The sequence below is a fragment of the Triturus cristatus genome, chromosome 1_2 (genome assembly GCF_964204655.1).
Source record: "Triturus cristatus chromosome 1_2, aTriCri1.1, whole genome shotgun sequence".
Classification (NCBI taxonomy): Eukaryota; Metazoa; Chordata; class Amphibia; order Caudata; family Salamandridae; genus Triturus; species Triturus cristatus.
Window position 1 is genome coordinate 733,698,178 of NC_140580.1, and position 24,040 is coordinate 733,722,217.

At 46.1% G+C, this 24,040-nt stretch overlaps 1 protein-coding gene across 1 annotated transcript in view; it reads right to left on the reverse strand.

Annotated features, from left to right (window-relative positions):
* The window catches only part of LOC146867919 (protein-arginine deiminase type-2-like), a 692,226-nt gene that overhangs the window by 34,817 nt on the left and 633,369 nt on the right, over positions 1 to 24,040 (reverse strand). The window contains exon 15 of the mRNA XM_085608647.1: positions 9,734 to 9,901. Within this exon, the coding sequence (XP_085464773.1) occupies positions 9,734 to 9,901 (168 nt within the window). The remainder of the gene's footprint in view (positions 1 to 9,733; positions 9,902 to 24,040) is intronic.

Sequence of the window (24,040 nt, forward strand, 5' to 3'; positions counted from 1 at the left end):
GCGCACCCAGCAACAACACCCAAGGCCCACCACAAAAGAAACTCCACACAAGGTATTATATGAAAATAGCCTTTGTATTATAATAAAACACATTAGATAATAACTACACACTTTACAATGTGCCAACAGGCACGGGCAGAATTTACAAGGGATTATATGTACAGGGGACAGGGCCACATGGACCGCTGTCAGGAATTAGCACTTTTAGATATTTAGCACTTAGCACCAAATATAAAATTACTGTAGCACAAAAATAACATATATAGCACACAACCAGTAACTACTGGTAACAAGAAAGTACCACCTACGCAACCCTAACCACCTTAGGAGACTATCACGCAGGGAACTAGGACCTCACTAGCACCACCGGTACTAGGAGACACAACCACCTAAGTATCACAATACCTGTAGGGGAAAACACACATTACACATGATGCATAAAACATTCAGAGGTGTAGAACATGGCACATGACGCATAAACTCATTCAGAGGTGCCGGGCAGGTAAACACATGATGCATAAAACATTCAGCGGTGTTCTGAAAGAAAACACATGATGCAGAAACTACATTCAGTGGTGTCATAAAAGGAAACACATGATGCATAAAACATTCAGAGGTGCAGGTAAGGAACATTAGCGAGAAACTCTCATGAGCCACCACCTGTGGCAGTCCCTAGGCCAACTGGCCTTGTCGGGGCTAGGACACCCTGTCCCAGTCAAGCTGCGCCAGCTGCGCAGGCCAAAACGTAAATATCCCCAACCTAAACGTGGCAGCTGCCCACTAAGTGCTGGGCAGCTGTAGGATGAACTCAGGCACCGGCGTGCCTCCGGAGCCCTCTCTGGGCTCTGCCAAAAAGAATGTCCCCCACTACGTGGGAGCCACGGGGCTCTGATCACCAGAAAGGCGCCCCCCCTCGCTGAGCCTCAATCGGCTCGGTGGAAATACAATGCGCCTCGTTGGAGCCTCAACCGGCTCTGAAATCAATGCGCCTCGTTGGAGCCTCCACCGGCTCTGAGCACCAGACAGTGCCCCCTCAATACATGCGCGGAGTCCCCCAGCCCTTTGTACTCACCGGGCTGCTCTCTGGGGACTCCCGCGTCGTCTCCTCTCTCGGCGGACGATGGACGCCGAGGCTTCTCTGCAACGCGGAGGGGCAGGCCCCGACAATGTGCCTCGCGCCCCCCTCCGCACCAGCTCCGGCCGCACTTCTCCTCTCTCTGCTCCGGGAAGCGCGGGGTAGGCTCCCGTCCACTTCCCTCCACCAACGTACGGCTTCGTTGTCCTCACGGCCAAAGGCACGCAAACAAGCGGGGTAGGCACCCACTATGGCAATAACAGCGCCGGGTGGGCACCGGCTTCCAGAATTAAAGCGCTCACAGCGCTATGAAGCCAAACAGCGCGCCCAGCGCTATAAAGTCAAAAGAGCGCTCCCAGGCGCTTAGGAATAGCAAGTCCAGCCAAAAGTCGTCAAAGAGCAGGGGGGCAAAGACTGGGCCCAGAGCCAGCTCACAGGGCCCTCCAGCAGGGAGGCAGTCCCCAGTGGCGGTCTCTCCTGGCGCCCAGCAGCAGCAGGCCCCCCTCAAGTTGATCCTGCAAGAGAACACCCCATGTAAGGGGACACAGCCCCTTTTTATACAGTAAATTCTTTGTCTGCAAGGTGCAGGGAAGGGGCGAACCAGTTACATCTGGTTCCTGAGCACTTTGTTTTGCTCAGCCCCTCTCCCTATTCAGTGGACAGGCCAGGGTCATCAGACGCACCACAGGGGCCGGAGCCAGCATTGTGTGGGGAAAGCCCTGCCCTATTCAGGACCCAGGTGTACTCCTCCCCTGCCATCAATATGCTAACTCCCTATTCACCACTGGGTGACTCCTCCTGACCCTGGGGATTTCCCTAACCCGTCACGTGACCTCTGCCAGCCAATCGCCAGACAAGCCACACATTTCATACTGCACACTGAAGTGCCCACTTCTAGAAGTGGCACTTCCACACTAGGTACATGCACGCCACACACATCATCGCGCAGCATTCACTCCCACGAGTCCGCACATACCAAACTCGGGCCTGCACACCCCACGCATCATGAACTACCAGGACACATACATTCCCCCATGCATTCCTATGGGAGGGCAGGCCAACCTCAACACACGCACGCACTTTACCCTGGGACACAGCGGTAAAGTGCGCAGAAACCAAAAATCACCAAACCAAGTCACCAACAAAAAGCAAAAAAGTCTCGGGGTGAACCTGCCAGAAGGGCCGGGTCCAACATTGGGGAGCAGCGAAATGTGGCGCTCCGAAATCATTACTAGTCATATGCAAAAGCATATATTAAATTGTTAATCCGCAGGTTATAGTGTGGCAGTATATGCATATAAAGAAGCCACATTTTTGTTAGTATAATCAATAGCTTACAATGTATTGGCATTAATATGTGCGTTACTGACATAGGCCTTACTGCAAATAGGCCTCAGTTGCCCAAAGTCCTTCTCCATTCTAAAATGTGATGTTGCTTTCAATGTGCTTTCAAATTTTTCTATTCGTTGCAGGTGTCAAACAAGCTACATTGTTAGAAGAGTAGCTCATTGTTTGCTTTTAGAAATGTTAGATTAGAAAATAAATGGATATTTGTTATGATTGACATGGTTTGTTTGGATGGAAAAGATCCTTCTGTACCAGGCGGACCGGAATGTTGATATCTTTAAGGCCATGCAGCTGTGTGTGTCTTTGTTTGGGGGTGAGAAACGAGGGGAGTCTACCAGGTCCCAGATAATGGTACAACCTGATTGGCTACATTGGTTAGGAGTTAGTGGGAGTAAGTTACAGAAGAATTCTGTGTGATTTAATTGAGTGTCTCTTAAAACAGAAAGCAGATCCTGAACTGACTTTGCTGAAGACCTTTTCCTAACTGTACTTGGTTCTTGAGCTTATCTCTTGAATATTTCTACCCAGCTCCAATGAACCTTAATTTGGTTCGTTTGAGGCTGACACCTTCCGCTTTGAATTTCCCCTTGCTATTTTTGATTCTTTATTTAAATTAGGTAAGTTCCTTTAAGGAACTGATACTGCCTCTATTCTGCCTTTTGTATCTTGTAATTATTTGCATTGCCATCTACATAATATATAACCTCAGACTGAACAATTGTTTTGATATAGATGCTTGATTAATCTGCTAATAACCCTTAATGGTCTGGAAACCATCCATCCTCTCTGCCGTTCTTGTGGATCCAAATTGGTTTCACTGTAATTTGACTTGCTGTGCTAATGTTGGCTTCTACTATACTATATCAGTCAAAAATAATTGGTACATACGACCAATGGTACAACATAATGATAATTATACCAGAGCCTATAGGTATAGAAAGGTGAATGTAGTCTTTGCGTGTATCTTTAGGCAAGTCACCCGTAAATTGTCTCCCACAGAGATTCATCATATTTGCCTACTAGAGTGGTCACACTGGTATTTTTTTGTGATGCCGCAGCAGTCATCCTGATTTTATGCCCTACACTATCCAGCTGTATGCTCACCCTGAAAGCTTGCATGATTGTTTCCGTAGCTGAGGCATGCCTTTCATCACTGCTGAAACAATTTCCAAATATGGTTTAGAATATGTACGAAGATAAGTAGGGTTTTGCTCTAGGGCCTTATATTTCCTTAAAAGGTGGTGTGTCGCTGACTTTGTGGTTGCTGGCTTGCAGTATTTTTCCTCTGAAATCTCTGTAAAGTTTGGGATTAGCAGCAGAAAGGGTCTGGACTGCACTCTCTGTGTAAAGTGTCCATAATAATTAAGACTGAGCCTGTAATACTTGGAGTATAATATTTAGTTTTGCCATGCCATAAAACAATAACTGCTGGCAGGTGTTAATATTGCCTACTAAGGAATTTTTAAATGGAGAGCCAAGAGGTGAGGTGGAAATGTGACATGCTGAGGTCTATGAATAGGTACCAGTGTCAGAATACTATGGCAGAGAAGGAGCTGGTGTTGAGCTTTTCTTCTTCCGAAGTGGTTGATCTTCCCGTATATCATAAATCATCTCTAGTGCAGTTTGGTTTGACCACTTCTCCAAGCTTTACTCTCTCCAACCAGAGAGTGAGGGGGAGCTTCCCCGTGTGGAGGCCTCCCCGTTCTTGGCCTTCTCGAATACAAATTTCTTTACTGAAGGGGAAGTGGTCAATGCCATTAAGTCTATTGTTCCCCAGAAGGCAGCTGGCCCTGACGGCATTCCTGCGGATGTTCTCAAACTAGATCCAGTTAGATGGGGGAAGCTCCTTTCAACACTAATTAATGCCATTGTCAACGGTGCCCCGGTCCCCGAATCTTGGAAGGGGGCCGAGGTCGTCCCGATCTTCAAAAAGGGTGGTAGGGAAGATCCTGCAAACTACCGCCCTATCAGCCTGATCGACTCAACCCAAAAGGTTGTTGGGAAGGTGATTTTGGAGAGGATGTTGTCATGGATAAACGATAACAGTATCCTCTCGGATTACCAGGCAGGCTTTAGAACAGGGACAGGAACTATAGAGCAAGTATTCAGATTGCTCCTTATCTACTGGAAGGTTGTTCTTATTGGCAAAGGTAGTCTCTATCTTGCCTTTATAGATCTTAAAACAGCCTTCGATCTGGTTCCCCGTTCTACTTTGTGGAACGTACTTGCCAGTATGAAGATTCCAACTTATCTACTGACCCTCCTAATAAAACTACATGAGGATAATTTCGCACAGGTGCGCTGGGGTTCCCAGGGGCAAAAAACAGAGAGAATTCCAGTGAATAGGGGTGTTCGCCAGGGATGTGTCCTTGCCCCTACCCTTTTTTCACTTTACGTGAATGGAGTAGTGGAGCATTTGTCACAATTTCCTTCGGACGCACCATCCCTGGCGGGCGAACGTATTCCAACTCTCCTATTCGCTGATGATACCCTGCTACTCTCTAAAACCCCGAAGGGTCTCCAAACTCTTCTTGATAGCTTTCAAGCTTTCTGTAACAGTAGAGGGCTCATAATAAACACCACCAAAACCAAATATTTATTTCTGAACCCTCCCAAAAAGTTAGGTCGGCCCCCCGTTTTGAATGCAGTTAATCTGGATAGAGTAAATGAATTTGATTACTTGGGCATACGTCTCTCAGACTCAATGCACTGGTCAACCCATATACAAAAAATGCTTATAAACCTCAAGCGGGTTTCCGGTGCCCTCCTTAGAGAGCATCGCACTTCCTCGTCTAGACCGATAGCACCAGCCCTTGAGATATACAAAGCAAGAGGTGTAAGTTCGGCACTTTATGGTGCCGAATTATGGGGCCTAAATAATATCGATGCGCTTGCCAAATCTGACTCCAATTTTTATAAGGAATTGATGGCACTCCCTCAGAGCACACCTACGGTTCCTTTGTTGTTGGACTTAGGGTGCCAATCATTGAAAGATATGGCAAGAGTTCGCCCCCTTCTCCTATGGGCTCGGCTGTGGCGTACACCGGAGTTAGCAAAGTATGCCGAGGGATTGTCTGAGATACTCTCTATGCCATCCTGGTATAAAATCAAATGGCTAAAGGACGTCAAGACTTTATTGTATGATCTTGGCCTAAATGAAGTTTGGGAGAATAGAACCCCACCCCCAAAAGATGAACTAAAGAAAATTTACTGGAGGTGGGTTACAGCGAAGAGGAACTCTAGTCCCCATGGCTCAAAATGCACTATTGAGTTTTTAAGACTTAAAGATGAAATGCACTTTGAGCCTTATCTTGATATAATTCAAAAGCCTTTCGATCGAGCACTTTATTTTAAATTTAGGATTGGTACCCTTCCAGTGCGTGAATTAACAGCACGATGGAAACCTCCACTGCAAACATCACCATTTTGTCTTTTTTGTGAGTCCAGGGTTGAATCAATTGCTCATGTCCTATTTGCATGTCCTGAGTACAAAATCCCTAGGTTACATTGGTTGAAACCCTTGTGTAGTGCTCTTGGAACAAGAGATTATATTGTAGCTCTTCGCATCTTTAAATCTGACACCAGAACTTTGTATGTTTGTGCACTATCCAAGTTCTTAAAATGGGCCTGGTTGTTAAGATCTAAAGCCCTTGCTGCTTAATATATCCAGATTTTCCCTCTTGTTATACTGATGTTTTATTATTGTCTTTTAAGATTGTCCTATTTATATGTTTACATGTACCTTTTAATTCCCATCTGTTTTAGGATTATTGGTGATGTTTTTTATTCTTGTGCACAATCATGTGATCTTAAAAAGGCTTGTAATATTATAATTGTATTGCTTTTAAGATATTTTATATCGAAATAAAGCTTATTTCACAAAGATAAATCGATGCAGGCTGTGTTTGACCTGTTGGAGGTGATAAAGCTTTAGGTGTGTGGGGGTACTGGAGGTGAAGACAGTAATGATTTAGGAGGAGGAGTCACAGTGTTACTGGGAACCATAACAGCCTTGGGGATAGGTAGATGTGAAAGTGGTGTTTGAACTGGATCAACTGGATCATCCTTAACTATGGCGATGATTGGAGTACTTGGCCAGACTGGATAAGCTGCCAGAGAAAGATTGATTGCATTTTTGATGCAGCCCTCTTGTACTTCGACGGTTGATGTTGTGTGTTTCAAGGCTGGGTACCTCGACAGCAAAAACCTTGTTGGCTAGTGCGTCATCTTCTAAATGTTGATAGTGCCCTTGAAGTTGAATGATGAGTTCTCTTCAATGTTGTAAAATATGTGTCTATTTTCTATGGCAAGCATGTTGGAAGTACATTCATGTTTGATGTCATCCCTGGTGGTATCTTTGTTGTTATCCTTGATGGTGTCCTTAACGTGAACTAGGTTTAAGATCCATGCCTGAAGTGGTGGTGCTGCTTATGCCTCCCCTCTCCTTTGATCTCCCACTGTGGTGGTACTTAGTCCTTCATTACGATGGAGGTCAGTCGGACCGCCAGCCACAATTGTCGGTAGTCAGGAGACCACCAACAAGCATTTGGGTGGTCCGACTGCCACATTCTGAAGGGACCACTGGAATGGTGGTCGGAAATGCATCAAAACCACAGTGGGAAAGGGCTACAGCACATGCCTCCACTGAGCAGCACCACCTGCACATCCGTGGACGTGTGCCATGCACCATGTGGTGCATGCCATATGGTGCACAGAGAGTTGAGTGGGTGCAGTAGATGTGCCCCAAGGGCCACTACAACAGATGGGGGTCCTGTTTGCAGGGCCGGACTGGCTGCCGCAGGCACCGGTCATTTCCCTGGTGTCCTTAACGTGAATTAGGTTTAAGGCCCATGCCTGAAGTGGTGTTGCTGCTTATGCCTTCCCTCTCCTTTGATCTCCCACTGTGGTGGTACTTAGGCCCTCATTATGATGGCGGTCGGTCGGACCACCAGCCGCAATTGCAGCAGTCAGTAGACCACCAAAAAGAATGTGGGCGGTCCGACCGACATATTCTGAAGTGACCGCCAGCCTGGTGGTCGGAAATACATCAGAACCACAGTGGGAAAGTGCCGCAGCACATGCCTCCACTGTGCAGCACCTCCTGCACATTTGTGGACATGTGCCATGCACCATGAGGTGCATGGGACATGGTGCACAGGTGAGTGGGTGCACTAGATGTGCCCCCAGGGGCACTTTTTAGTAGCCCATGACAGATGGGGACCTTGTTAGCAGCCGGGCATTTCACTAGTGAGACGCCAAGGTGTGGGCCGGTTTTGGACCCCTGGAGGACCGTTTTGTTACCAGGGGCGGTTTTGCAGCATAGCATACAATATCGCCCTCCTGTAGAAAAAGCGGCAGCGGTGAGATGGAAGTGGTGCTTCCAACTAACAACACCGCCCCCGGGCTGGTCGAGCTATTTGCCAGGACCGGTTTCGGTTCCCAGTCCAGCCGTGCATGTTAGGGGCTCCCAATATCCTTTTCTGACAACCTTTTCATGGCGGTGTTCCCGCCAGGAAAAGGCTGTCCGAAAGGGATATTGTAATCCCGATGGCAGTGCCTGCCTCAGCACCACCGCCATGCTGTAAATATGCTCCGACTGCTGCTCTGTCGTAATCTCAGATCCTGGTGGAGGTAGCAGTCAGTAGTCTGACAATTGTGAGTCCGACCGGCAGCATCGTAATGCAGTGGTTGGACCAAAGGGATGTCAGCAGTCAGACCGCCACCGACGGTGACCCGACCACCCGACATCGTAATGAGGGCTCTAGTGACTAAGGGCTCTGAACCAGCAGGCGGGGCAACTTCATTGGTTGTACTTTTGCCCTCCTGAGCCTCCTAGATCCTCCTAGATCTACTCCCTCTCCAGGTCATTCTGCAGTCGTTCTCGCATGCAGATACCCTCACAATCTTTGAGAAGTGTAGACGTTTGGAAGGCCAACCACACAAAATACTTGAGGATCATTTGGTGCTTTCTTTCTGCTATAGTTGGGCCATTTGACAAACAGAAAGGGTATAGCTGTCAAACTCTGTGGAAAAATGTGTTGAAAGCAATGTCAAAATCTACAGCCATTCTGTCGGGAGGGAAACGCTCAGGTCCAAGGAAGCCGTCAATTGAAGACAATAAGAACTGAGGAACACTGTTTCAGTCAAGAAGCAGAGTTTTTCAACCCTAAAAGTGTTCCACGATGCTTCTCTCATGAGGTGTAAAAATGAACTGGTGCTCTGAAACAAGTCCTGGTAGAGCCGGGTAGGTCTACCAGTGACACAGACTCGGCGTGTCAAACGCAAGGAACTCCTTGCGTAGCCTACCAGGAACTGCAGTGTACTATCCTATGAAGTGTATAGGGTAGACCGAGCTGCAGGTAAAATACCAGTGACTTTTGTGAATGCTTACTATTTACTAAGAATACACAGTCTGGTTTTATATGTAGATAGAATTTATCTGGTCCTGATGAATCGCCAGAGTATTTCTCCACTAGAGCGAGAAACATGTTGACCCCGATGAGGCAGTGTATATAGCTTAGATCATCAACCTAAGTTACTAACACTCAACCTCACAGTTTTTTAACTAGGTAGAGAAGGCTCCATAATAAATTGATTGAGAGAGAACTTCCCCCCTATTTTAACTACTCTTCATCTACATTACTTAAGAGCCCCACACTCCCACTGCACCTAACGGCTGTATTGGATAAAAAGATCTCCATAAAAGTGCTCCCTAATAAGAGCCCGTCGGGTATTGCACCAGCCGACTCGACGCAGGAGCAGCCCGATGATGATACAATACATCCTGAGTAGTTCGTGATTCACGATACCTTGATGGTTGTGTGAGGGTTCCAATATCCAACTAAAAACCTCATTGTGAACACTACATGGTTAGTCTCACCCCTTCTGAGGAACAGCTTTGTCACGTTTTTGTATGCTCTGAAACAATTGCCAGTCCAAAGCATGATGGGATCAGGAACCTACTGGGTCCTTAAATGAGCGATCGTCCTACGATGTGTCACACGTTGTTTAGAGTCTCTAGGGCAGTAGGCTGATAGTTATGTTGTAGGTTCTTTCATGCATGAATGTTTTTCTTGGACCATATTTAAAACAGGAAAAAACATTTAACTTTGGTCAAAACAGCCATAAGGATGGGTATGCATTTAAATATAAACATGTCTACCATTTATTGTAATTTTTATATGTATGATAAAAAGTGCTCCGGAATCCAGAAATTGCATTTCGGATGGCCAGAAACCACGTTCTTAATGATGTGTTTTGCTGGATTACTTTAAAACAGACATTAAAACATAAATCATGCAATTCACATACCATGTTTGGGAAGAAAGACACAGCTTTGCCATTCAAACCATTGCCATTTGCAGTTTTCCCATTCTTTTCGTTTTTCTCAAGCATGAAAAGGGCGGGGATGTCAATAATGTCTTCTTCTGTCAGCCCCAGTTCCTGTTTCAGAATGTCACGGTTCCAGTCAATGCAGCGCTGGAAAGGTAGAAAATAACGTTCAAGTGTTGGACCAGCAGCCCTGAACTGTATTTTAATTGGTTACTGTGCATTTGCTGTTCTAATTAGGTTGGGCACCTATTATATTGCCTTATACATCCCAAGAACCCTTTAACCAACCTCCCAATTTTCGAATGCACACAAACACAGAATTACAGTGCCGCAGAATCTTATACATGCAGCCAGAACTCAACGAAATTTTCGTTTTTTACGTTCTAATCAACATACATTTGTACTGTTTTATTCACAATAACCAGTACCAGCAACTTTGGGTACTAACTGTACAAGATACATTTTTATTAAAAGAAAGGAATATTTTAATTCACTTTTTTATTTTTGGGTGGAAATCAGTTCCTATTTTTTCATAAAAATATTTATTAAATATGTTTTTCCTGTGAAGCAAGGAGTCTTTCTCAAACTAAATAGTCAAATTGTGCCTTTCATACCCCTGGGACGAAATTGCCATTGAGTGCCATTTGCAGTGGCTCACCAGTATAGACAAGGTCTAATATTGACTCCCTCCCAGCAGAATGTTGTTCTGCCTAATTTTAGGTTTGAGCTTCCTAAGCTATGAGACCAGAATGCGCCATGAAGATCAAGTTAGTTACGTTTGGAAACGCCTTATCTGGTAGAGACTCCATCTACCCGAAGATTCCTTACCTTAGAATTATTCCCAGGTGTCAGACTGGATCTGATTTTTTTTCATGAGTAGTACCCCTGTAGGCCAGTAGGTGGCATTGTTCTGCACCACATGGCATCATCAGCGTGTCCGTGCTGGTAGTAGCATGCGCAGTGCCTATATAAGCGCCATCCCAGTGTGCAGGCGCCAGTTTCTTTTGGCAACTTTCCACACCAGGGGCGGGGAGCCATGAGGAACACTGACCACTAGTGTGGAAAAACTAGGGGCCTGAAAGAGTAACAGCCCTGTCCATAGAAATCCATTCGCAGAGTGGTGAGGATGGGTGGGGCGACAAGGAATCTGCAGCTATATAGTCTCTACCAGATAAGGCATTAACCAAGATAAGTAACTTATTCATCTTAAAGAGACTTCTACCCACAGATTCCTTCCCTTAAAATAGATACCCAAGCAATACCCCAGAAGTAGGTCTGCAGTAGGAGTGGGCGGAATTTGCGAAATCCACTTTCGCAAATAATCGTGAAAATGTTAAAAATAATCTCAAACACGCAGAAATATCGCGAAGATGCGGAAGTTTTTTTCCCGCATGTTCGCGAGATTTTCTGCATGGTTGCGGCTCGCCAACTTACCCATGTGGTTGCTCGCGGGCGCAGCCATCTTGTTTTCAGTTGTCTCGCGGTGCATGATCGCGAGAAGAAAGACGTGATCGCGCGACGCATGACGTCACTGCGGGCGCGAACTGTCGCGAGACAGCGCAAATGGCTAAAAGCAATACAACATCTCATGGAGAAAACTTGTCGGCGAACGCAGGGATTCAGGTAAGGCGATCACGCGCGCGAGAATGTATTATTGTACAGCGCGAGCAAGAAACAAATTATCGCCAAGCTGCGGAATTCGGAAATTTTGACATTTTCGCGCTTTCCGCCGAACGCGAAAATGTCAAATTATCGCAATTTCCGTGAACGGAACGAAATTTTAGCCCAGGCCTAGTCTGCAGACACATTTCATACAAGAAAGTCCTGCAAGAGACTGAAAGGGCAAAGTGCCCTTCTCAACGGTCCAGGCAGTAGTTCTTTGTAAAAGTGTGCAAGGAGGCCCGTGTTGCTGCCTAGCAGATGTTCAGGAACAAAACTCCGCATGCTAATGCAGTGGTCTCAGCTTTCACTCTGGTGGAGTGAGCACGCAAACCCTCAGGGCTTTGTTTCTTACCCAATGCGTAGCAGATCTAGATACAGAGCACAATCCTTCTGGAGTTGGTCCACTTCTGCATGGCCCATCCTTTCCTTGCTCTGACATACCCCACAAAGAGTTGGTCATCCACCCGGAAATCTTGTATTTGGTCAAGGTAGAATGACAATGCTCTTTTTGGGTCCAGGCGGTGAGGTCACTCCTCCTCCTTAGAGGGATGTGGCAGGGAGTGACCATTTTCAGCAGAAAGGAAGCTCTCGTATGAGGCACCAGTTTGTCTGGGTAGACTTTGAAATAGTGAGGCTTCCCTGAAGCTCACTGATCCTCCAGGCAGATGGTATAGCCATGAGAAATGCCGTCTTCATGGTAAGAAGCCTGAGTGGACAATCATGCAAACGCTCAAAAGGAGTGCACATAAGAAAAGTGAGAACAAGCTTGAGGTCCCACTGGGCCATAATGAAAAGGGATGGTGGAAACAAATGTTGCAAACCTTCCAGGAATCTATTAACATTAGGGGATTTGAAGATGGATGGCTGGTCCGGCAACTGCAAAAAAGCAGAGAGATAGCTCTTTAGAGTGCCCAAAGCAGAGTTCTGCTGATCAAGAGAAAGGATGAAAAGGAGAACCTGTGAAAGGGGGGCAGTAAGGGGATCATCTGTCTTTCTGTACACCATGCCACAAACTTTCCCCAATGGCAGGTGTACAATGTCTTGGTGGAAGGATGCCTGGCTGCAAAGATAATATTACAGACTTTGGGAGGAAGACCGAAAGCGGTCAAATGTTGCCACTCAGTGTCGATGCAAGAAGATGAAGAGTTGACAGGCTCAGATAAAGGCCCCCCCCCTGCTGCTGCGACAGATGGTCCTCCCAAAGGGGCAGCCCAATCAGAGGATTGATGGGCATGCTCAGCAGCTCAGGATACCAAACTCTCCGTGCCCAGTCTGGAGCCACACGGATGACTTGGGCCCAGTCATTCCTGATTTTCTTGAGGACTCTGGGCAGAAGTGGTATGGGTGGAAAGATGTATAGAAGGCCTGATCTCCAGCCGGGACGAAAAGGGACTCTGAGCAAGAGCCGCCTTGGAAACTCCAGCGTACAGAACTGCTGACATTTCATTTTCTCGGCGGTGGCAAACAAATCTAACCAAGGCTTTCCCCACTGCTGAACGAGACCTTGCACCACCTCCGGATGGAGAGGCCCTTTGTGATCTGCTAGGCATCTCTGGCTGAGTTCATCTGCTCCGGCTTTCGGAGAGCCCATTAGATGTTGAACCAACAAGGAAATGTTTTGACGTTCCAGCCATGTCCAGAGACACAGAGCCTCCTGAATAAAGGTCAACGACCCCACCATGCCCTGGTTGTTACAGTATCACATGGCGGTGGTGTTTTCAGTGAACACTTGCACTAGCCTTCACTTGATGGAGGGTAGAAAGGCCTTCAATGCCAATCGGATCACTCAGAGCTCCAACAGCTTAATGTGGAGTCCGGATGTCACAGAAGACCAGAATCCTCTGATCTCTACCTCCCTCAAATGGCATCCCCATCCCAGGAGTGACGCATCTGTCACTAATATCAGATGTGGTAGGGAAATAGAGAGGAGGTCTGCAGCTTACCCAATCGCAGTTTGTAAGCCACCACTGCAGGTCTTTTGCAGAGTTCTCCGAGATCTGAACCATGTCGGGGGAGACTCCACTGATGCTGCACCCACTGGAACGTCAGGTCCCACTGCAGAGCCTGCTTATGCCAGTGGGCATGTGTCACCAGCAGGATACGGGGGCCCTGAGGCCCAGCAGCCTCAGAGTCAGTCTCACCAAAATCCAGGATAGAGGCTGAAACATCGATATCATAGCCTGAATATCCAGGACTCACCATTTGGGAGGATAAGTCCGAAACTGCATCGTGTTCAGAAGGCTCAAATGAAAGGGAGTATCTGAGAGGGAGTCAGGTGTGACTTGGAACAATGATAGTGAACGCCAGCGAGTGCAGGATGTCTGCCAAACTCTGTAGGTGGGAGACGGCAGCCTGGGGCTAGCTCGCCTTCAACAGCCAGTTGTCAAGATACAGGAAGACTGGCATCCCTGATCTCAGCAGATGAACTGCAACCATTGCCATCACCTTGGTGAACACCCAAGAGGCGCTGGGCCAAAGGGGAGCGAAAGGCAGATTAGGCATCATGGAAAGGCCCAGGGACCTGGGAGTAGCCCTGTTGCCCTTAAAGTGCTTCAGCGCTGAATCCACCTTGTGTCCGAAGAGGAGGGAGATATCAAAGGGCATGTCCATAAGCGATGCCAGGAAATCCACAGAAAAGCCAGTTGTTCTTAACCATGCATGGTGTCTTAAAGCCACTGTCGATGTAACCGCTCTGCCCAGTGAGTAGATTGTTTCTAGTCCACATTGTATGATGAACTTTGCCGCATCCCTCCCATCGGCAACAATCTGGGAAAGTATGGCCCAGGTCTCCTTCGGGACTGTTGGCAACACCTGTGCAACCGTATCCAACAAAGCATGGGAATAGCAGGCCAAAAGGCATGTGGTGTTCACAGACTGCAGTGCCAGGCTGGAGGAAGAAAACATCTTCTTCCCTAAGATGTCCAGACTCTTGAATTCCCAATCCAGTGGTGCTGTTGGGAATGCACCAGGATTTCAGTGGGAGGTGGAGGCTTGGACCACCAAGCTCTCCTGGCTGGGGTGTTGTGTGAGGAAGTTTGGATCCTCTGAAGTGGGGCAGTGGTGGCGGGCAACCACCCTGTTCACAGAAGTTCCTGTGCTGGGCTTGGACCAAGTCCCAAGCAGGACGTCAGTAAGTGCCTCATTAAAGGGAGAAGAGGTTCTGATGGGGACATTCCTGGCTGAAGCACTTCTGTCAAGACATTCGTCTTGACTGCCACAGAGTCAAACTGAGGTGCAGGACCTCGGCCGCCCTCACCGCCATTGCGAAGGAAGCTCCCTCCTCTGTAGCCACAGTAGGGGGAAGAAAGCATATCAGTATATGGAGAAGTGTCTAGTCCACAGGCTTCACTCAGATCCTCAAAGCAGTCCAAGGTGTCATTAGGCTGGTATTCTTCATGATCCAGCAACCCCTCCTATTCCTCTATGTTAGACCTGGAATCCTTGGCATGGTTTCCCCTGACTTTCTTGCCTTCTGACCTGTTTTGCTGATTCCGTTTTTGCTGGTTTTAGGACTCTGGGCACTTTACCACTGCTAACCAGTGTTAAAGTGCACGTGCTTTCTACTTTAAACATAAAAATACTGGCTTCTACACAAGTGACATATTTTATTAACTTATAAGTCCCTAGAAGTGAGCACCATATATTCCCAATGCCTTTAAATTAAATGCTACTAGTAGGCCTGCAGCACTGATTGTGCCACCCACTTCAGCAGCCCCTTTAAAATGTCTCAGACCTGCCATTGCAGGGTCTCTGTATGCATTTTAAACTGCCATGTCGACCTGGCAAGTTAACCCTCTTGCCAGCCAGGCCCAAACTTTCCTTATTAACAGCCCTAAGGGCAGGGTGCAGTGTATTAAAACAAATTGAATATGTACTTTTAAGTTTTACATGTTCAGGTAGTAAAAAACTCTTACATTAATGTTTCCCTCCTGCAAGGCCTATATCTCCCATAGGTAACATTGGGATTACCTTATTACATTTTATAAGTGCAGTTTCCAATTGGGAAAAGATGGGACCCCCAAGTTTGCTGTCTCTGGAATCACAATTTAAAATCCTAACTTATGGTGAAGTTAGATTTAAAATTTAAATTCTGAATATGCCCATTTTAGTAAGTTGTCATTTTCTTACTTTAGCCATTTGGTGCTTTCTGCCTATCTGACAGCTTGGCCTTGTGCATTACCTCCAGACAGCCACACACATAGGGAGTAGCCATCCACATCCTGATGGGATATCCTGGGCAGGATGAGAGGGAGGAGCTGACACACCTGAAAGTGCTGTCTTCAGTTCCCACACAAAGGGCTATATACCCCCTGCAGAGAATCCAGAGCCAGGGCAGGGACTCTGTGAACTTCAAAGGCCTCTCTTTGAAGTCTACCCACTTCCAAAGCACAACTGGGTATAAGAACTGGACCCCTGACACCACCAAATCAGTACACTTCTGGGCCTGTGGATACTCTGCCAGGAAGAAGGACTGCTGTGCTGCTGAAGAACTGCCACTCTGCTGGACTGCTGATCTAGAAGAACTGCTTGTATGCGGTGCTGACCTGCTTGCTGCCCTCTTTCCCTGGGTGAGAAGGACTGGGCCTACACTACTTGAATCCAGATTTGCCCAAAGGGCTTGCCTGCTTGACTCCTGTTAGAAGTCTGAGGGACATCAAAGACTTCAATCCACACCACAACCAGCACCTGGACGGAACCAGCTGAGATTCTTGCCAACTGTTGTGTTTTATTTTTTTGAGCACTAGATTGCAAGATATTCTTTAAAAATCCATAACGCTGTTCTAGTCATTGCATTTTTGTCGTTTTGGTCTTGTGTTGTTCAATAAATAAGGTTATATTGTTTTAACCAGTTGAGGTATATTTTTGTGTGGTGCTTTCACTATTTTACTGTTTTAAGTGCACAAATACTTTACACATTGCCTTTTAACCCCTTGTGTGCCACGCCCTTTCCCCGCCCTGTGCCGGCCGTTACATTAGCGGGCGGGGTTAATGACGAGCTGGACTCGTCATGGGCACAGCGCAACCGCGGCCCATGACGAGTCCAGCTCGTCATGGGCACACAAGGGGTTAAGGTAAGCCTGATTGCTTTGTGCCAAACTACCGGAGGGTGAGCACAGGTTAATTTAGGGTGTGTTTCTGACTTACCCTGACTAACACTCCTCTGGCCTGGAAGGCATGGCTCCATTTGGCTGTGGAGCTGGTATTGGACAATGCCCCTCCAACTCCCTGTGGGGATTAGAAGGGGGACATTGCCATTGATGGGTGCTGGCACTTCCAGGAGCATCGACATAGGGACTGGCGCTGGGGAAGGTTGAAGTGGTGCGACCGGCATTGGTCCGGATCATAGAATGGATCCTAGGGGCCTGATCAGTGCCGGAGCCGCCGGCATGGAAACAGAAGGGGCACTTGCTGAACCCTCAGGGCCCAAAGGAGGGAATGAGCTGCCTAAATATGAGGAGCATGGCCTCTTAGAATTCTTTCAGCTGGGTGAGAGTCGCTCAGGCTCACAGAAACTCAAGGAGGTGCTGAGACGGCCCAGGCGCCGGCTCAACCAATGGGCCAGGCCTCCCAGACGCCGGCTCAACCAAGGGACCAGGCCTCGAATGTCGATGTTCCCTCATGTCGTTGGCCGTCAGAAATGGAGAAGTTGAGGATCCCTTTGACTTCTTTATCTTCTTGTGGTGGTGTGACTTACCCGAATGACCCAACGACTTTGAGTGTGACGAGGATATCGGACTCCGGGACTGCTCCCAAGGCTGTCCTCTCAATCAGGACCTCGACCGTCATGGCATCGCATGTCGACCCTGCAGGAGCTCGAAGGATCGCTCCCTCAAGGCCTTTTGGTTGATGGTGTGGCAATCGGTGCAGGCCTTCCGGTCATGGTCGGTCTCAAGGCGCCAGAGGCATACAAGGTGTGGGTCCGTCACCTACATTGATCGGTGACAGGCCCTACAGGGCTTGAAGCAGGCCTTCCTTTATGACATCCTGCTACAGCAGGAGAAAAAAACCTCAAAAATACTTCGACAAAAGTAAAATAAAGTTTAGTCAAAAAATGACTAAGGGGCAGCTATTCTTTGGATCTGCGCTGAGTAGCGCGGAAAGAAAATAACTGACATCAGTGCACTGGGTTGGCACCTATGTAGGCACTGTGCACATCATTTCTGGTGGGGATAGAGCCAATGACGCCACATGGAGCTGAACTATGCCACCTACCGGAGCACAGGGGTACTGCTCACGAAAAAGTACCCGGATCCAGTCTGATGCTTGGGGATACATTTAAGGTAAGGCATATGCAGCTAGACACCTCTTTCAGATATAGCTGTACTGCCCAACATAGTTAAATGTAGTGGTATTGGTCATAGGTACGTCTGGCGCTAAAAGGGAAATTCACATTTGTATGTTGATATACATTTTATCTGACGGTGCTGTAAGGTGTAGAGAAACCACCAACTCTACCTAGAAGAGCAAGAGCTCTGCGTAACAGTTTAGCAAATCCCCAGCACTCGTAATAATCAAAATTTCAAAGCGTTTATAACGTGTAAGTCAAAAGAAACATTAACAATAAATTTCTTATGCGTATGTACCTACAATGTGCATCTATTCACATCGGGTCTCGACTTGATTCCTGTTCATATAATTTTGTATACTGTTTCACTGCATGTGAAACCTCTTTGTAATTATTTAAGAGATAATTTGGATTTGCAATGCTAACTTATACGACCCCTCTTTTAGAAGTTTATAATGCCATATGGTATGTATTGTCTTTTAATTCACACAGCCTTGAGGAAGTCGTGGGTTAAATGTCCCTAAACGACGAAACACGTGTTGGCTGTGACTAGGATGTTCCACTGAAAATAAAGAACAAGGAAGACAAACCTCGCATAAGAAATTTATTGTTAATGTTTCTTTTGACTTACACGTTATAAACGCTTTGAAATTTTGATTATTACGAGTGCTGGGGATTTGCTAAACTGTACTGCCCAACATATCCTAGAAGACTTCTAAGAGTCAAGGGAGTAGCCCAAAAATGTAAGTACCCCCCACTTTGATCCATACCTCAAAAACAATTCGGAGAGCGAAACTTGTAAGCCAAACCCATTCTAGATAAGGAACCTTCATCCTGCCTTCCAACCATCTCTCTCTCCATCTTTTAAGCCTTTCATGCATCCATCCATCTATATATCCATCTTTTCATGCTTCCATCCATCCATCCACCCTTAGGGCCAGATGTACGAAGCATTTTACTGCTTTGCGACCGGTAAAATGGATTTTGCTATGTACAGAAGGCAAAATGTGACTCAGTAACTTGTTACCGAATCACATTTTGCTTATGCAATTCGGTATTAGGAAGGGGCGTGTTTAGGGCGTCCCTTCCTAATACCGAATTGCACTGGTATGCATGAATGTTTTGCGACCGAGAATGCGGTCCAGAAACATTCTCAGCTACCACCAACCCATTTCTTTAACCAAAACAGGCTGCATTACAAACAAGCATTAGCATAGCCAATAGGTCTCACCTTTGGGACCTTATAAGTGTTTAGCCATGCAACAGTTGTTGTTGCACCAAGGATGTTGTGCTGCATAACTAAATAGTTATAAGGTCCCAAAAGCGAGACCTATTAGCTATGCCAATGCTTGTTTTTAATGTGAGCGACCTACTTAGGACACCAAGCAAGACATACCGAGGGGAGTGAGAGGCCTTCTTAGTATGGAAGCAATTTTGTGGGTGGATGCACCTTTAAATGTAAAACTTTTCTCAGTGGAAACCTCCCATTGCCTTCTCCATACTGTCAGCAACGGTTTATCAAAAAGGTTTAGACAGGTTATTAAAAGATAGTACTTTTGTATTTGAATAGGCTAACGATCCATTTAGCAACCTTGAGGAGGGGACTAGGCATTAAGCAACTAGGGATTTGCCCTTCTGACAAAGGAGAGGGAACTGCAAGGGGCCAGGTGGCAAGACAAATGGTGGCACCCGTGCTTTAGCTTAAACATCTTAAGCTAAAGTCGGGTGCCGAGATTGCTTCAAAAGTAAAGAATTGTCTATTTCTTTACTTTTGAAGCAATCTCAGCATCTGACTTTAGCCTAAGATGTTTAAGCTAAAGCACGGGTGCCACCATTAACATAATGGCTCACGGAGAACATCAAAGCGGCTGTGCGGCCGCGAAAGTGATCGCGATCAAACATCAAAGCGGCCGCGAAAGTGAAAGTAATAGCGATCAAGCGAGGCGGCTGGCCATGGTAGCACTTTTTGGAGCCCTCACAAAAAGTCTCGCCAGACCAGCGCATGCGCTGAGTCAGGCGAGACCTAAAAAATATATTGCTTTATTTAAAAAGCAATAACAGACATGGTGGTCTGCTGACCCCAGAAAGCCACCATCCCTGTGATTGTAGCTATCCACAATGGGTCGAAATTGCAACCTGCCTCATCAATATTGATGAAGCAGGTCCATTTGAGACCCACTGCGAATTGCTAAAAGTGACAAACACACAGTTGTACACCGATTTCCTAATAGCAAATCACTAAAAATTCACTATTAGGAAATCGTAAACACGCAATTTCGTACATCTGGCCCTTACAGTGTTCATCCATCCTTCCATGCCTCCATTCACACTTCCAACCATTAATATATCCTTTTACACATCCATCCATCCATTCGTTTTCATCCATCCATTAATTTATCCTCCTTTAATCAATCCAGCAATCCATCCTTTCACTCTTCCATCCAGATGTCTATTCATCCATCATCCATTCATCAAGCCTTTCATCATTCCAGCCACTTTCTTTCACCCACGGGGCGGCTCCTCCACTAAGGCAGAGGAGCATCACCCCACTGCTCTTTGAGCAGGAAAATTAAAATGATAATAACATAGTTATTATCATTTTTTGTTTTGCAGGTTTGGGGGAGGCGGGGCTGGAGGTACAGGTGGAGGAGTAGTTTGCACACTCCAAGTGCCCATGACTGCTTGACCAGCCTTCTCGGCCTGGCCAAACATTCATGCCCACTTTACATGTTCCCGACCAGGCTGCATTACATAGCCTGGTGGGTAACATGCCCAAGTCCTCAGTCGCCAACTGAGTGCCGATCCACGTTGCTCAGACCATTTCAGCATTGTGATTGGATATGGGGAGTCTGGGTGCTTCCTGGTTCTGGGACTTGAGAAGCAGAGGAGAGAAGTGGTCGGCAGAACAGGTAAGTGGTTTTTATTTAAAAAAAAAAATGTGTCCTCTGCCACTCCACTTCAACTTCATTCCCTGACAGACGCTACTGTTCACCCCCTTGTGAAAATGTTTTCTCCTTCCATCCATCAGTCCTTTCAACTTTGCATCCAACTTTTCATCCTTTTGAGCATTCCTTTTTTCACAGTTTCTTCCTTATTTTTAAATGTCCTTCATTTCACTCTTCCTTCCAGACCTCTTTCTATCTTTCTTTCCCACTCTTTTTTCTTCATTTCTTTGCTGTGACTAACTGTGCACCCCGGACCTCTGTTATCGTTTCCCCTTACTTTTGTTTGTTTAAGAGCTTTTGTCTGCTCATAAATGACTGTAAGTGTCAATACCACCCTTGCCTAAGCTGTGAAAGCAGGGGTTCACGGCGCCACTTCTAGGAGTTTGTTTAAGAATGCCAGATGGAGTTGATGGAGGTCAGCTGTTAACATGGGGCTAGCAAGAGAAACTCCTTCCCACATGGAACTGCTGGGTTTCCACCCTCTCATCCAGGGCTTTGGAGACAAAGTAACGTATTGTATAACTCCTGGTAGAGGGTTATAACCAGATTGAGTTAGCAGTTGGAATATCCACAGTAGTACCACCCTTTTACCTAGCTTCTGCTGTTAATTAACTCCCTTCTGCCCTCCTCAATTGAGAGACTGGCAGACTTGACCCTTAATAGTGGAGAGAAAAGCGTCTTCTTAATAATATTAAAATTAATGCCTACACATGGGTAGAGTGTACATTCAGCAGGGATGGTGAGGACTTCTAGGGGCATGTTTACAATGTCCCTGCAGCACTTTTACGCCGCTGGAGCATACTTTTGTGACATTCCAGAGGTGCAGTGTGCCAGCCCATATTTACAAGGCGACCAAAAGCCACTCTGTGTGTCTTTTCATGGACTTGTAAACGAGTAAGGCAATGTCTAGCTCTGCTTGGAATGGGTGTTACTGTGGGTGTTCACATGCTACTGCCATGGTTTGTGACACTGCCCTATATTTACAACATAGTTACCTAGAAGGGTAAACCCAAAATACATCTCTGGGCCAGGGTATATGGTAGTACATAAGAACAGTTGTCCCAGTAAACAATATGTGAAACCACAAAATATATCAGTCAAAAATAATTATTCACAAAACACATATTGTGGTTGGCACACATTGTTATTTAATCACACTGGGCACACAGGTTTATAATCTTATTAGTTATTTCCAAAAGTTCCCCTACAGCAGAGAGGGAAGAAGGGGAAGTGAAGTGTTGGAAATTTGAGTGAGGATAGAGAAGTGAGTAGGAAGTGCAAATCACAAAGATACCTTATTTACAAAGAACACAAAGGCTCATATCTTAAGCCAAACAAATGTGCAATGTAACAAAACAATGAATAGCCATGATTTGTGACAGTATCACAGTGATGAATAGCTGTTGATCAAACTGGCTAGTATTACAGATGTCAACGTTTCGACCCCCAAGTCAGTAGGTTAATGTATCCCTTAACGGCGGGGTCTTCATCAGGACGGGGCTGGAGGGAAAAGGGGGCTGTTCCCTAGAGGTGTAGAATAGGATAACCTTAGTACTGGATTTTGCGTATACAATCATAATTTACATAAATACCAAAAGCCTCAAAATTACCATAAAGGATCGCTCCACTGCCTGTTGGAGGAGAAGGGAGAGCACCTGCGAATGTAAGGTGCATGTTAGGAAGGGCCCTCTTGTAAATGCCAAAAACAGGGACGGGATGAGCCGGATAACATCACTCACTTGCATGAAAAATGAAGAAAGGCCTTTGAGGTGAATCAGCTGGGCCTCGTGAGTGAATCCGGTTCCAAACAAGAAAATAAATTTACAAAAACGTGGTTGGGAGCAGAACATCGGTAAAATCCACTAAAACTAAGATAAAATGTCACAACCATCCACTGGAGGAAGTGGTGAATTACCTGCAAGACCTCGGGTGATCAGGCGAAAAGCTCTGTGTGCATTTGCAATCTAAAAAGATGAAATTCTAATGAACTCTAACTCTCAGCGAGTGTTCGAGAATGTTGAAACAAGGTATCACGCATATGAGGGAACTCACCGCTACTGCTAAAACATCTCAGTCCGTATGTAACGTCTCCGTACGTGTGGGAAAAGGGAAACGCAGCTCTAACCCGGCGGTTTAAATAGACTGATCCATGAGAAAACATAAGGCCACGAGCGTGACGTCACAGTGCAGATGCTCGATGCCAGTCACGTATGACAGATGGGTCTAAGTGAAAAAAGACTGTAAAAAGAGAGATGTCTATCTGGTATGTGCGGTGAAGCCGCTACACGTTTAAAGACAATGCCTGAAATATATTGAGCACTGTGTTGCGAGCGGATTGTCTCAAAGTGGTTAAAGGAAGTGCCTGGGATGTTATCTAGCGGCTTATTATGGGAAAAAATAACAACACCCCGTGTACTATTAAGTTTTGCATCTATCTGGGGATGGAAATACACAGTTTTGCAGTGACAACATTACATTGGCGAAATCTTACAAATTACAGAGATTTACATTTGCCGTTCTGCAGAGTGACACATGACATGGTGCATTTAAGAAAAGACAACGCCTTACAGTGACAATATTTCATTGGCAAAATCAAAACATGTTATAGAGATTCACATTCGCCGTTCTGCGAAATGACATATAGCATAGTTCATATAACAAACATCATTATACTAAAATTTTCACATAGTAAAGCCATGGAGATAAAAATGCAGGCTTATTTCTCAAACAGGGTGCTAATTACAACCAGAGCTATTAGTACTAGGTGAGAGAAAAGGTGCATTGGCTGTGTATGTAATGGACCTACAGTTGGTCATTGTGTAAATGTGTGTTGAAGTAAATGTCCTAAGGAATGTCAACTAGTGAGTTTATTAAAGCGTAAGACAGGCTAATTGTGCGTGACTAACCTCAGACTCATTCTGTATGGAGTCTAGAAGAGACATCCATTTACATTCCCTTATATTTGAGAATGTTTGCAATGTTGCCACCCCTCAGGCCAAGGGAGGCCTTCTCAAGTACAACCCACTGAAGGTCGTCTGGGCTATGGCCTGTAGTCTTAAAATGTTCCACCAAAGGTGCTCCTTGTACCTCGCATCTTATTCGGCTGCAATGTTGGAGAATGCGTGCCTTGATTTTCTGCTGTGTTTGACCTATGTATACGAGGCCACACGGACATATGATCCCATAGATTACATTGTTCGTATTGTAGTTAGTGAAGGATTTCAGAGTGAACACATGCTGTTTGTATGTAAACTCTTTAGTTTGGATAGTGGTTTCACATGCCTTACACTGGCCACACTTGAAATGGTCCAACCAAGAAGGTTGTTTAGGAGGGCACAGAAAAGGGCTTGGTTCAGCCCTTGTGAGAACTTACTGACACCACAAGAGAAAGGC